We start from the raw sequence: 13,735 nt of genomic DNA on the forward strand, positions 1-13,735 counted from the left end.
GCCAGAAGGGTTCAACTATACTATAGGTGCTAAAATATACTAGTAAAAAGTAGCCCTTTGAAGACACCAGTTTTTGTAAAACTCACTTTAAGACCATTAAATCATTTGCTTCCAATAGAAAAAAAGTTCAGGTCCAAGTCTTAAACTATGGAAAATTACCAGGTTTAACCTTTAACAATCCCCAGAGATTAATTAACTTCCTCTTACTGTTAGTCTGTCACTCTAACCTGCATTAGCTTTTTCCTATGCCACAGACCACCTTTCTTCAAAAAAAAAAAAAAAAGTGTAACAGGCCAGTGGATATGTTGCCCCAAAAGCCAATTACCATATCCATTTACAGCACATGAAGCATGCATACACAAGATTTCCATGAAAGCATGAGGTAGGAGTGGACTGTACACAACCACCCAGTACAGGTGTGCACCTTTTGCAGTGAGTGACTAAATGTAATAAAACTAGATCTGAAAATGTAGGAAGCAAAACTATCGGCTAGCTGAAAAAGCCACACTGCTTTGTTACTACAGACGGGGAAAGTATTACCAATTTCAGATTTGACTGCAAGAGCCTTGAATAGCAACTTCCAGTTTACAAATACTTGTTCAGCTGTGCCAAGACCAATCTAGCAATTACAAAACTTAAAGTATTCTAGGTGTTTCTATTTAAGGCTCCATTTCCAAACCTGCTCCAGCCACATCCCCGTTAACAGAACCAAGAGATAATTACTGTATTGTTAGGTTATTTCTTAGTTAGATAGATATGGATTAGAGATCTGTTGTCTATGAATGGTTAGTGCAGACAGGGTGACTAGTTTGCTGTAACTATTCAGCCTGCAGTGAGGATTGCAGGCACGCCAAGGTTACAGGAAAAGAGCTTTTAGTGTCAACAGTAATGCTAGTCTTAATATTTGTCTTAAAGTGTAAGGTTATGTCCAATTGTTTAGATACACACCACGAAAACAACAGTCACGCACCTTGACTTTTCCTCATGTTTTGGCTAAACGTTATGGCAGCTGCAAGGCTTGCTTATCAGGTGACGTCACGGTTCGACAGCCCAGAAAGGATTAATATTGTATAGCAATGCTTGGTTCGGGGTCTTGCTGCTTCCGGGCTGCTTGGGCAGCCTGGGGTTGGAAGATCTCTGGACTTGGAGTGTTGATGCTTGCCTGTGACTCTTTGAATAAACCAGCACGGTTATATTTTTTATATACTCAAGTGGTCTGAGTCGTCCCTCTGAGTTCCTGGTTTGAAAGAACCGGAAGAAGCTACACAGAAATAATAGCTTATAGTATGTAGGTGATCAGGAGGTTCTGCAGCATAGTCCATGCTTACACCTGAGCAATCCCAACTCCAGTTGCAAAGGAACATTAACCAATTTATTGAAGTCTACCAACTGCAAGTGCATTTGTAGATTGTCACCCATCATGCCAAGCTGCAAAAGCTCAACCCAAATAAATGCTAGTTATCTCCCCCCCCAGCACAAAGAGTGAGGCTGCACAGTTGGGTAACCTGATGTAATTTGGAAAGCAAAAGCTTTAAGGGATGAATAAAACCAAACTAGACCAAAAGTTAGGAAATATTGTTTATTCAAACATTTTCTTGTGCGTTCAGTAGAATAGGTCCAGAAGATGTCTGCTTGTGATGGCTTGGCTCTGGAAAAGAAGTATTCAAGTCATTCACTGCATATCTGACTGTTTGTCCACAGCTTGAAAATAAATCTTACCCCTTAGCAGTCCTTTCCTCTCTTGATGTCTAGAGTTACTTGTGGCTGTGGGATTCACACACTGGCCTCTGCAGGCACCATCCGCTTGGCTGTTTGAGTCACAAATCACTGCATCACAGTGGACATAGATCTGTGGACAAAAGGATTTAATTACACCTATTCTGTAGCCAGATAGGTGTCTCATTGCGATGCATCAATATTTTACCTCATCTTTAAGAACTTGTTCCTCTTTAGTGAAGGTGAACATCTTGATAGAAAAGCGTTTGATGTGGGATGGGATGGCAACCCTGGCATTGCTCACAACAGGATGGAAGACTGTCACGTCACTATCCTCCCCATTTTCACAGCTGTGAAGAAATGAGCTTATTTCTTAATTTATTCTAGTAGCCTTTATATGTGAGAGGAAGACTAACTTTGCAAAGTCATCTTAAACCCTTTATCACAGGTCACTCCTATATGGAACCTGAGTACTTTCAATAGTGCAGATACACTGGAGTAGGAATACTTTAATTTGTGAAATTATGCTAGACATCACCCATCCACAATGAGATCCCAGCTGGGCAGAGATGTCCCATTTTCATGGAGAGTAGCCCAGCAGTCCTCCAAGACAAGCTCCAACTGGGGGTCTGTGGACTGCAGTGCCAGCTCAAAATGTAGAGGCTCCCTCAGGTACTTCATTACTGGATAATCTTCTGCTTGGTAGAAGAGCTCATATGATGAGTCTAGAGAGTGAGAGAGAAAGGTCATTTTGTATGCACCATTAGATTCCTCCCCCATCAAATTTAAATAAGATTATCTCACCTTTAGCTAGCCTCATTTGCACCATTAATTGGCCTGATCCAATCTCTGCTGTGGGTTCAGCATCTCTTGGTTTATAGTTGAATGCAGCCATTACAAGCCCATCAATCACATAGTAACAGGAGATTGTTTGCCTACAAACCAAATCATTAAAACTTAATATGCAACCTCAATAAGACCAGCTCATTCATCAAGATTTAAAATAAAGCCACTTCCTACCTATAAGGAGGAATTGATGTATAGGTTGCTCCTTTTTTGGAATTCAGGCTGATCACATTTTCATACAGCATGTAGTTATCAAAGAACTAAAACCAAACACAAAATCAACACTGGAACTTCAATTTTTTTGTAATTAAGCAGATTGTGAACTTACTGCTCTGGTGGTCCCACAGGAATCAGCAGTGAATGAGAAATAAGCAAAGCGCTCATCACTGAAAACTGGTTTGCAAGATGGGTCCTTTAAAGTCAGTTGGCTTGGAATGAGAGTGGGTACCAATTCCACCTTCACAGCCAGAGCAGTCATTGTTCCATTAGGATAGCATTCTAAGGATAAAGACAACTTGTCAGTAATGCGTTCTGTAGTCAACCACTCAAAACCAAGCATCAACATCTTACTTGTTGTTGTCAAGGGGAAATTGCAGGACAGATGAAGATCATTAAGCATCCAGTTGTTTTTTGAATGCCACAGCAGCACATCGATTCTGGCTTTAAGCCAGTCTGACATGATTAGCTGCAAAACAAGATGGCAAGTTATTCAGTGCAGATATTTTAAGCCAGTTCACAAGTGTGTTAATTGACCTACCTCAAATGTTATGTCCTTAGCCATATATGGCACAATGAAATTGAAGTGCGTGCCATTGTCTTGCAAGCTGTAGACTTCTGACATATCAAAAAATGCTGAACCCCAACCATGGTCTGGAAATTGGGACCTTGACTCCCATATGTCACACTGATGTAAAAGTTGTTCTCATCACAGGTGCCAGTAATTGTGGGTAGCACTGAAAACAAAGCACTACAGTTTTTTTCCCTGCAGTACATTTCAGCTGAATTCTGGGTTACATTTCTCATGCAATTCTGTAGAGAGCAGCCATTATGCTCAAGATACTGCCAAAACCAAATCTCAAACTCACCAACATCTTGCAGAGTTGCCTGCAACTCAACTGGTTGGGCAAACTGCGTTTCTTCTGGAAGGATGATAAACCCAAAGACCAGAGGGAGGGAGTAAACTGTAACCGAGGGTTCTGGATTCTGCAGATTTAAAAAAAAAAGTTTATAAAAGTCATGTCACTGGTCCCACATGCTTTTATAAAGTGAAACTTTCCAGCTCATCACATACATGTTTTAGAACAACATCAGCATCAAAAGGCACTTGTAAAGAGAAGGCCTTTGTTTTATTGGTGAAGTTGTGCTCCTGGATGTTGAAGCTGCTGGCATTGCACTCCTCAACAGTGAGAACCCCCGTAACAAAAGTGATGTTCCTGAGCACCACATCATGAAGAAAGGTCCCCAAGTAAAAACTGAACATCCTGTCCTCTGGGACTGTATCTGTGGAACATACAGTGGCAGGTTTAAGACCAGTCTTCTAAAGTTTCATTAGATATATACACATCTACCAAAAAAAAAAAAAAGGGAACTCAACTGTCTTGCACTTTGAGAGTTTGCTGCATCACAGGGGTGGTAATGGGGAACAAAACCTTGTATCTGGCATCATCCTGGGTTTTATCTGCCCTCCAAAGCACCTCAAACATGGGCTCCACAGTGTAGGTAATGTGGTACTGATAATCTGGGGCATGGCTCTGCAATCATTTATGGCATTTTAATAAGTCATGCAATTAAACTTGTGACCCTAATTTTGCACAACTATACACTTCCCACCTTGTAGTAACCATCAGGAGAGCCCACTGGAATCTCAATGACGATATGAAAGTCTGTAGTAGTGAGTGTGTACCCTTGTGCAGCCATTTGAGATTCATCCAGCCTCTTTCCATTAATGCCCATGTACATTTCTAGGATTTCAACAGTGCTGTCCATCAGTGGTGTCACACGGCGAGGGACATGCCAGGAGATTACATCATCGGTAAAGAGGACTCCACCTGTTAAAGCCCAACTATTAAATCACTGTCAACAGTAACATTCAATATTAAAGTCAAGAAATTTGAAAATACCTGTGGGACAAGCAGCTACCAAGTTTATGACACTCAAACCGTGGTGCGCCTTGTAGTAAGCGCTCACCCGAAAAACTTGCATAGGGACTCCAGCCACCTTAAAAAAAAAAAAAAAAAAAACACCCCATTTAACAGTCAATCAGAAGGAGGAAAGAAGTGCCAGCTAGTGGGATGTGTGTTGCTTACATCCTCAGTAGAAGTCTCTGCTGTATTGTATGGGCTTCGTATAACCAGACGGTTTGAGGTGGTCATGGCACCGTAGCCAGCTTGTTCAGCCTCCTTCAGAGTCATCATTACAGGTTCTGGAAAGTAAAAGGTCACCTTCCAGATGCCCTGTGCTGCACCAGAGCCCTGTGGTAACCAAAGAATTCATTTATCCTCAAATGAGTGCTTCATATGCATTGTTATGGGGATGACAAATGGTGCAGATTAAAGTAAGCCATAATTTTTTTTTTTTTAAAACATACACCAGGAAGGGTGTTGAGCCCATCTTTAACATCCTGAAGCTGCCCCTTAGCTTCAGCATCAAGTGTAGCCAAATAGTTGGACACCTAAAACAGATACCCAGAGATGTTTATACATTTACAGCAATAAAACTACAATATCAATGCAAGATGACCTACTTCCATGTAGTTCCTATCACAAAGAATCTCTCTGGAGGCCCACTGAGAATAGTGGCATGTTTGTGTCACATAGTGAGTGACTACGTCTGATGGGCTCTGGCCGTGCAGTCGGAGCCTCAAGGAAACATTAAATGTTGCATCTTTCTACAAAGAGCAGAAAAAGAACACTTGTTTAAATATTTGAGCTAAATCATATCAATAAATGATTGGCAGCCAATCTCAATCCATTAATCCTTCACAAGTGATCTATGGGAACAAGACAGTTTATTGCTTGGAAATTACTATGAACTCCAAGAAGCCACCACCTAAAAATAAAGCTTAAAGTTCAACATACTTTTTCATCCACATAACAGCCCATTAGAGATGAGTAGATTCTGGTGTTACCCCACGGGTCAGACTCCATGCTATAGCCACACTGAGCAGCCAAGCTGGGTGTTAACACAATGTGCTGGGTGCCATCTGCAGAAAGAGGGTAAACATGACAAGGATCACCTCTCCTAGTGATGAAACAATACATTTATAATTATAAATTTTATACTCACTGATAGCATCCACCTCAAGCTGATTGCCCACTGCTAAAGCCTTGTCCAAAGACAGCCTCATCAGATTACCTGCACAATCTGATTTTAAGCCACTGCCTGTTAAAAGAGGCTGATGAGGAAGAGAGTAAACCAACTTAAAGTGATAATCAATATTTAATGTGAGGTTCTCTTACTTGACTGCAAACTGAGCTTTGGCGTTGCTTGACCCAGGACGATCATTGCAGCCATCAAACTCCATAACAAGCTTGAACGAACAAACAAACAAGATCTAAAAACACTGAAACAGACAGCTAGCACACTTAAATCATTTTTTTTACTTAACTTACATGCTCTTAAGCCGCTGCATGTTGCTATCTGAACACAACCGAACACACAAAAAATCCGATGGGAACCCAGCCACCATCAGTGCTTAGCACTGATACCCCACCTACAAACAACCTCTCAAAGTGACCGGCTGCTTTATTGAGCCATCACCAGCTGTTTCAATCAGTTAATCACAACGCACAGGTGAGGTGCATCAGCCCTCTTCCACTTGCTGCACCCACTGTGGGTGAGCTTCTGTCTGTTTTTTGTGAAGAGTGGAAAATTAGCATATGTTCAATAAATACACATTATTCACTGACGTGTAAACATTTATTGTTCAATGATTTCAAAGGTTTATACACTTGTGTTTAACTTGTGGAAAGCTTTGACTCCAAAGTGCAAAACATGTTTTTCTTTTGCAGCTGAAAGACTCATTATTACTGAACACTAAAACTTAATTAAGGTGTGTTTAAGGTCACAAACCTCCTCCCAGTGGTTTAAGAGGGTGAACTAGGATTTATTTCTGACTAAAACCCAGGCTCATTGTTTTACCTCATGCATCTGGGTTGATTAGTCTTTGCCCTTCACTCACAGACTTATACAGTTATATACTTCCAATTACATTTTTTGCCAAAAGAAAGTCTTCAGCCAGTACGGACAATGAATTAGCAATGCTCTGCTTAACAGAAACCCATATTAGTGTTGCAAGTCTGGAAGGTAAAGACTGTTTAGCTTTTGCACTACTGTTTATCCGCTTCATATTTCACTTGTGTTGTTTGGCATTCAGGGTGGACAGCAAAGTAAGATTTTCATTGTGCAGGGAAACGCGTTTCCATACTGTGCATGACAATAAACACATTGAATCTTGAATGTGATCCAGAGGAATGTCTTTTTACTTCCTTTATTGAGTTAAAATAAATGATTTTGCATTTTGTAAATACTGTTTGATTTTCAGCTGTGTATTTGTTTGTGTAGACTGCTTTATGTTTGTGCATCTTCAGATTAAATATTGGCAATTTTATTATATGACAAAATAGGTATATCTAGGTAAGTAGGTAGGTAGGTAGGCACACATTAGTACTGTAAATCTTTTCTTTAACAACCTCACTGCAGGATATACATATATTCTATAATTTACAAGGCTGTCAGTATCCTCTTTTTATTTTCTGCTGCTGGTCCAGAAGTGTCTGCTGCAGGCTCACTTTGGCTTCTTCAAAATCTGGATTAAGCTTTAATACTTGCTGGAAGTCAATCTTGGCATCATCAAAAAAACCTGTAGGAAAATAAAACATAAATACATAATATCCATGATGTGTATTATATCTCCATACTAGTCAGCAGTTTCATTTTATAAGCAGTTTGAGCAAATGCATGGCTCCACCTAGTGTCCTAAGAAAGAACACAGTGAACTCACACCGCACACATATAACATCATCACACCCAGGACTGTGATCATTCCATAAATGAAGAATTGATTAGTGATTTTAAAATTGTAACTAATATCTAATATAATTAAAAGCCAGCTAAGAAACAGTCACTGACAAAAAGATGGATTTGATGAAAATCCATGAGAAGAGTGTAAAAATGGCCAATAGAAAGCTTAATAGTTTTAATTATAATGCTGTTGTTTTAATTTTAAACATACACTGATGCCATGTTTTCTCACTGCTAATCTCAGTGTCAATTGTGTAAGAAGCCATTTAATAGTACTCCCATAGGCAAAAATATAGGAGTTGGTCTAAGGTGTCTGAAAGAAAATCAGGCACTGTAACCAGCAGGTTACAAGCTTTTAGAGCAGCATTTTTACAGGTTTTTTTCTTCATGAATGTCTCTTTGTACTGTCCAAATCGCCTTTTGGATTAAGCTAAACTAATCCTTCTAAGCAGGCTACCAGATAAATGACAAATTAAAATTGTTTTAAAGTGTAAACTGGGCTCTCAATGAACACAATCATCCAAAATACTTCAGTGTCCCTTGACACTGATTATACAAGTGTCTGTAAATCTACTGAAAAGATGAACACCATTCGTTCAAAAGATATCCCCTGATTTCTTTCCCTCCAGTTTGGACTTGTATTATTTAGAAACAAAAATGAAGCTGAACATTTATTTTGAAAGCACTGGGCGGAAATTACAGCTTGCTGACAACGGACAGCGCAACCTAACAGTATTAATGTTTACATTTACACTTGACAAAAAGTGCCAATTCTTACCTAATCTATAGTGGATGAGTCCTCTGTTGTAAAAAGGTATTTCAAACTGACTGTCAGCATGTATTGCGTAAGTGTAATCCTCTATTGCTTCATAGAAATCCACCCGGAGGTACTTTATCTGTCCACGGTTGTTATAAGCAATGGCCAAATCATTAGCCTCGCATTGTCTGCGAAAACATGACATAGTCATAGCTCATTATTATTACAAAGAATGTAGTGTAATGATATCAACGAAACCTTAGCTAAAGGTTAGCACAATGAGGGCATATAATCTAACGGGAAACAGAATACAGTGTAACATTTACATTGGTTCTACTACTGTAGTTCAACGTTAGCTAATTTTACTTACAAGAAAAAGACAAGTTATACCTGGACTGTAAACAGGAAGAGATAAACTTTGTGTACCATTCCTCTGCTTGTTTGAAATTCTGCTTTTTAAACTCAGTGTTGGCATGGTCAAGCATTTGGGAAATATGTTCCTCCATGGCTATGATTCTGTGAAGCTTTGTTTTGCCGTATTTTTCAACTGCGGAAGTGCGGAACACAAGAGAACGTCCAATCACGTTTTTTTCGCGTCGCAAGTGGGCGTGGTCTTCAAGGCTCCTGCAATATTCATATTTCTTAATCTGTTTTGTCCTTGTAATAATTTGTAAAATAGTAACATAGATCCACATTGCTATAGCTTTTTAAAAACCATAACATAGCTAGCCTACAGTATTAAATAGCTTCAGCTCTTGCTAGTTCTTTTCATAGTAACATGATAGTATTTTAACATAAATGCACCTTTCTGTACAGTAATTTATACTGTTAACAGTTTTTGTGCCACACATATAATAAATATCATTTTTAACATACAGATATTATAGCAGTACCAATCTTTTCATCTAACTACCTGCAAGAGAAAGGTCTGTGTATGTTCCAAAATCTCCATCTATTCCTTTGTTTCAGTCTAGTGACCAGCTGAGGACAACAACTGCTAAAGCAACAAATTCACTGGTTTACCTCACATGTTTACTTCAGATATTCTTGCTTCATTTAAAATGTTCATTATGGGATGAAAGCATCAAAAACTTTTGTATACGGCCATCACAAAAACACAATAATCAATAAAACACAGCACCTAATACTGTTGTTGAAGGTTAAAGCTAATCTTAACTTGTCATACTTTAACCTCTTGGATTTTTGAAACACATTGCACTGAGCTTTATGTGTCTTTTCCAGTTCTCAGAGGGCTGTGAGTCCCATTTGTCTTCTTCCATCAAAACACCTCTCTGACCACCATGAAAGGCTCTGAAATAGCAAACAAACACAAAACAGCTGCCTGGTTAAAGGAAGGAGGGAGACGTTCCAAACCAGACTAGAGGTAAACATTGGCATGTTGACTCTCTACCTCACACAGACATTGCAGACAGAGAAGCTTTTTGTTGTCAGGAAACTAAGCCAACTCCTTCCAGAGGTCACATGATGAGCCCTTGCTTGTGCTGTCGAGGCAACACCGAAGGTGTGACAAAGGTAATGTTACAAAACCAGATGGTGGTTAGGAAACTTGTTTAAATAACTGCTCACTAAATGAACAGCTCAGTCTTGGTTAAATTTTACACTTTAATCCATCCAATTTTTGTATATTAATGGATTGAAAATGTGTTTCCCAGTACAATCCTCACATCAGGTATTTGAGATGAATGTTTTTGTGAGGTCAGAGCGAATTATAGCACATTGTTCATAAAAATGTCAAACCCGTAACATCATACTGACACAGAAATACATAGGTGGCATAGAAATGTACAGTTATATAAGAGCGACTGATACAAACCCTACAGAAACATATTTCAAAATGCTTTCACATGCTCAATGGATCCAAAGTAAACAATGGATGCATACACATCCAGACTTAGTGTCTTTTATTTTAGCTCAGTGACATCAGCCTTACGGTGGATTAGGTAAAAATGTAAAGATGTTAGACATAATAATGTGAGTATTACTCTCTAGTTGGGAGATTTAAGACAAAAAAGTGCACAAAAACTCCTTTATGATTATGTGACTGTCCAGCTTGCCTGTTTTATTATATTTATATATCTTAGCTAACATTATACTTAATAAGATTTAAAATAAAATGCTAACTTTGGTTAATATAAGAATATACTTAATGTAGAAAACCTTTTACTAATGAGTTTTTCTACTAAAATCTACATAACCAAAGTAAATCCAACCTGACATTTTAACAAATACAATGGCAAGAAAAGGTAAGTGAACCCACTGGTGCGTTCTGCATTTACAGTATGTTTAAATTTGTTTTAAAATATGGGCAGATCTTCATCTAAGTTACAGTTATGAACAAGCACAACCTATTTTACCTAATAACACACAAATCATATTGTTCTTATTCACACTGAACACGTCATTCAAACGCTCCCAGTGTAGGTTAGTGAGCCCCTAGCCTGGGCTAGTGGCATCAACAAAAGCCACCTGGAGTTAGGAGGTGTGGGTTAGAGTCAATTTGATTTAGAAAAAAAAATACTTTTTATAAGCAGAAAACCAAGTAACCCGGTAAAAGCTTTTTTGTCATTGTATACAGTACAATATATAACTGTACAAACAGGACAATACAGGAGAAACTATGCAAATAATACATACTTTTTTAAGTTATTTATCATCACACCATGTACATGTGTGTCGAGAAATTAGTATAAATTGCTTTTACAGTAGTTTCAAACCATTGCATTAATGCTCATAAAAATGTCAGATTGACTTCAGATACAGTTGCTTAACTTTCCACATTAGCTTGTAACATGAGAGATATTGGTTTATGAACCCCAGCTTCACTCAATCTGTGGCTGTGGGAGGAGGATGTCAGGAAGCAGATGCCCATGTTGCAGTAGTCCGTGGTTTGACAGGAAGCAAACTAGTCAGCCGCCACTGCAGAATGTAAATAAACAAGAGGTCAAAGTATGAGGTGGGTTGGAGGCTTTTACTACCCACCACCCATGAAAAACCTGACAGCACTTACCACTGTGTCAAGCTTTAAACCCGGCCCATCATGTTCTCCAGATGCTCTATTCTTCGTGACACATCAGCAAGTAATGTCAGTCAAGAAAACATTTACTGGCACAGCAAAATGATGAAAACAGAATGAACATAGTGGTCATGTTTCCCTCTTGAAAATAAACAAGTCACACTGTCAGCTTACAGTATATTCCAAAAACAATACCAGCAAGTACAAATAGTAAGCTGTCAGCTCAAATGAGCTGAGTAGACTGTTTATAATGAAATGTGCTCCATCTGAAACAACAGAAAGGATATGGGTGGCTGTGAGCTGCTGGATGGCCACCTGCGTCTGCCTCTGGAAAGCCACTCTGGCTTCACATTTACAGGGATCCTCAGCCACCGCTGCCACCTTCACCTCTTCGTCGGGAGAAAGCAAATTGAAAGCAAATTTGACAAGAAGTCATAGTCAAAGTCATATTTGCTTCATTAATCCGTTGTGTATTCTTACGTTTTAGGGAACATGTTTTCTTGTCCACATTCAAGACATAACCATTCCGGCACTTGCAGTGATAGGAGATGTTGCTGCTGACACAAATGTGTTCACAGTCATGTCCCTTGGCACAGTGGTCCAGACCTAGAAGAACATGAGATTAAAGGACAGTAGTGTGAAGATGGCGCCATGGGAGCAATTTCATACTGTAGGTGGTTGGCTTGTGATAGGTAAGGTAATGCCCTGCAGATGGAAAAATGACTAAACTAGTTGCTATTTGTATCTAGGATGCTGATAGGATGCTGGGCCCTATTTGTCCTACCACACAGGGTCCTCCTGAACTTAGCGGTGAGATTCTCAATATCGCTGAAGGTCTCCACATAAAAGACGTGATCCTCCAGAGGGATGCTGGCCATCTGCTGCAGGGAGCGCATGTCGGCACGGTCCACCCCGACAGCATAGATCTCAATGCCAGAGGCCCGGGCTGCTGAAGATACTTCTTCTATCTGGTCTTGAGGTCTCCCGTCCGTCACAATGATGGCCACCTTGGCGATGTTCTTGGAGTGAGGTCGGGCTCCAGACTGCTCTGTGAAGGCTTCATTCATTGCAATTTTAATAGAGAGGCCAGTCATGGTGCCAGTTGCCAAAGGCTCAGTGCGGGAGATGGCTTTCTTCAGATCCAGTTTATTGAAGTGGTCTTTGAGCAAGAACTCAATCTTGACCGTGCTGGCGTAGTTGACCACAGCTACTCTGGTGCCATCAGAGCGTACATCCAGAGTGTCGACCATGTGCGCCAGGAACATCTTGACCTTCTCAAACTCAGCAGGACGCACACTGCGAGAGCTGTCAATGATGAAGACCAGGTCCATAGGATGGCTCCTGCACTGAGAGTCTGTCTCTGGTGATCAACCAAACCATGGCAAGATTAGGTCCATTTAATACTTGTTATTCCAACAACAGAAACATTCAAACTCGTTGGTTGAACTTTCACCGTGAGACTGCCAGAAAAATCCAGACCCAAACACAGAAGTCTTTGGGATGCATAATGGACGTTCCCATAGTAACAAAAGGAAACGGTTGTGCATCACTGTTATGGTCGAATGCAGTGATGTGGTTCTGGTGAAATGATGTAGTATATCATAGGACATACTGTGCATGTTTCAGCAGCCCATCAGAGCCTTCTTGTAGTTTTTATCCTTTCATCGCATTTCCTTCGATGAAGAGGATCCTCGCTGCCCACATATAAAAAGTGGGCAAGATAGAAACGGTGTTAGGAGCCCTGCCTGCCAAATCACTTACACATACCTTACACATTAGATTATACAGAGTATCTGTAGTTTAGGCTCTGATATGCAGATTTCGTGACCTTTGGACTAGTCGGGTTAGCCATTTCCCCCTCTTTCCAGTCTTTATGCTATTTATATTTAAGAAACAGATGTGTGTGGGAGTATCTACTGATCTAACTCTGCAAGAAAGAAAATGAGTGTTTCCCAAAATATCAAACAATTCTTACTTTTTTTTTTTTAAGTAGCATGTGCATAATTTCAATAATTTTGTCAAAACATTACAAAAGATCTGCACTGGAACGAACTGACAAGCACTGGTTGAGTTGCAAATCAAACCTGACTGGTAATATTCTACCTGTCTCCTCAGGACTGACGGTGGTGATGACGCCACTTTGGGTATTGACCCATAGCATCACAGGAGCGGTGGTCTCCAGTGGCAGCACAGCAGTCGGCACCACTGGCACGATGGTTGTCAGCGGTGCCACTGTAGATGCTGGCAGAGCCGGCGGCACTGTTGGCTCTGGTAGAGCTGGCAGGACGGCAGGGGGGCGTACCACAGGTGCTGTTGGCACTGTAGGGTGTGACTTTGTTGGGCATGGACCTTTTAGTTTG

The 13,735-nt window shown here is 40.1% G+C and overlaps 3 protein-coding genes and 1 long non-coding RNA gene across 4 annotated transcripts in view; 1 reads left to right on the plus strand and 3 right to left on the minus strand.

The window, feature by feature from the left end:
• Nucleotides 1-1,564: 1,564 nt before the first annotated feature.
• LOC109954065 (uncharacterized) lies at nt 1,565-6,283 on the minus strand. The gene is given in 22 exon segments (XM_020589486.1): nt 1,565-1,648; nt 1,720-1,849; nt 1,925-2,066; nt 2,255-2,441; nt 2,521-2,651; nt 2,737-2,822; nt 2,891-3,060; nt 3,133-3,247; nt 3,320-3,408; nt 3,411-3,515; nt 3,648-3,765; nt 3,854-4,062; nt 4,157-4,313; nt 4,393-4,610; nt 4,683-4,779; nt 4,869-5,033; nt 5,150-5,233; nt 5,306-5,449; nt 5,640-5,764; nt 5,848-5,943; nt 6,021-6,091; nt 6,174-6,283. Coding segments are annotated over 22 exon segments (2,781 nt in total). The 5' UTR covers nt 6,251-6,283; the 3' UTR covers nt 1,565-1,583.
• A 752-nt stretch (nt 6,284-7,035) lies between these two features.
• ttc32 (tetratricopeptide repeat domain 32) lies at nt 7,036-9,044 on the minus strand. The gene is made up of 3 exons (XM_020589497.1): nt 8,732-9,044; nt 8,363-8,529; nt 7,036-7,423 (listed from the first exon to the last, which is right to left on the minus strand). Exons 1-3 carry the CDS (start codon nt 9,034-9,036, stop codon nt 7,296-7,298), a joined length of 600 nt encoding a protein of 199 aa, XP_020445153.1. The 5' UTR covers nt 9,037-9,044; the 3' UTR covers nt 7,036-7,295.
• LOC109954095 (uncharacterized) lies at nt 8,357-12,252 on the plus strand. Its single transcript, XR_002274028.1, has 5 exons — nt 8,357-8,429; nt 9,584-9,725; nt 9,794-9,874; nt 11,863-12,067; nt 12,167-12,252. It is a non-coding gene; the product is annotated as an uncharacterized LOC109954095 (long non-coding RNA).
• Nucleotides 11,107-13,735, minus strand: part of matn3a (matrilin 3a) — a 4,129-nt gene continuing 1,500 nt past the window's right edge. The window contains exons 2-5 of the mRNA XM_020589506.1: nt 12,160-12,735; nt 11,856-11,981; nt 11,663-11,764; nt 11,107-11,439 (exon numbers count right to left, since the gene is read on the minus strand). Coding sequence (XP_020445162.1) covers nt 11,384-11,439; nt 11,663-11,764; nt 11,856-11,981; nt 12,160-12,735 — 860 coding nt within the window. The 3' untranslated portion in view covers nt 11,107-11,383. The remainder of the gene's footprint in view (nt 11,440-11,662; nt 11,765-11,855; nt 11,982-12,159; nt 12,736-13,735) is intronic.

Source organism: Monopterus albus, unplaced genomic scaffold (genome assembly GCF_001952655.1).
Source record: "Monopterus albus unplaced genomic scaffold, M_albus_1.0 scaffold9.1, whole genome shotgun sequence".
Classification (NCBI taxonomy): Eukaryota; Metazoa; Chordata; class Actinopteri; order Synbranchiformes; family Synbranchidae; genus Monopterus; species Monopterus albus.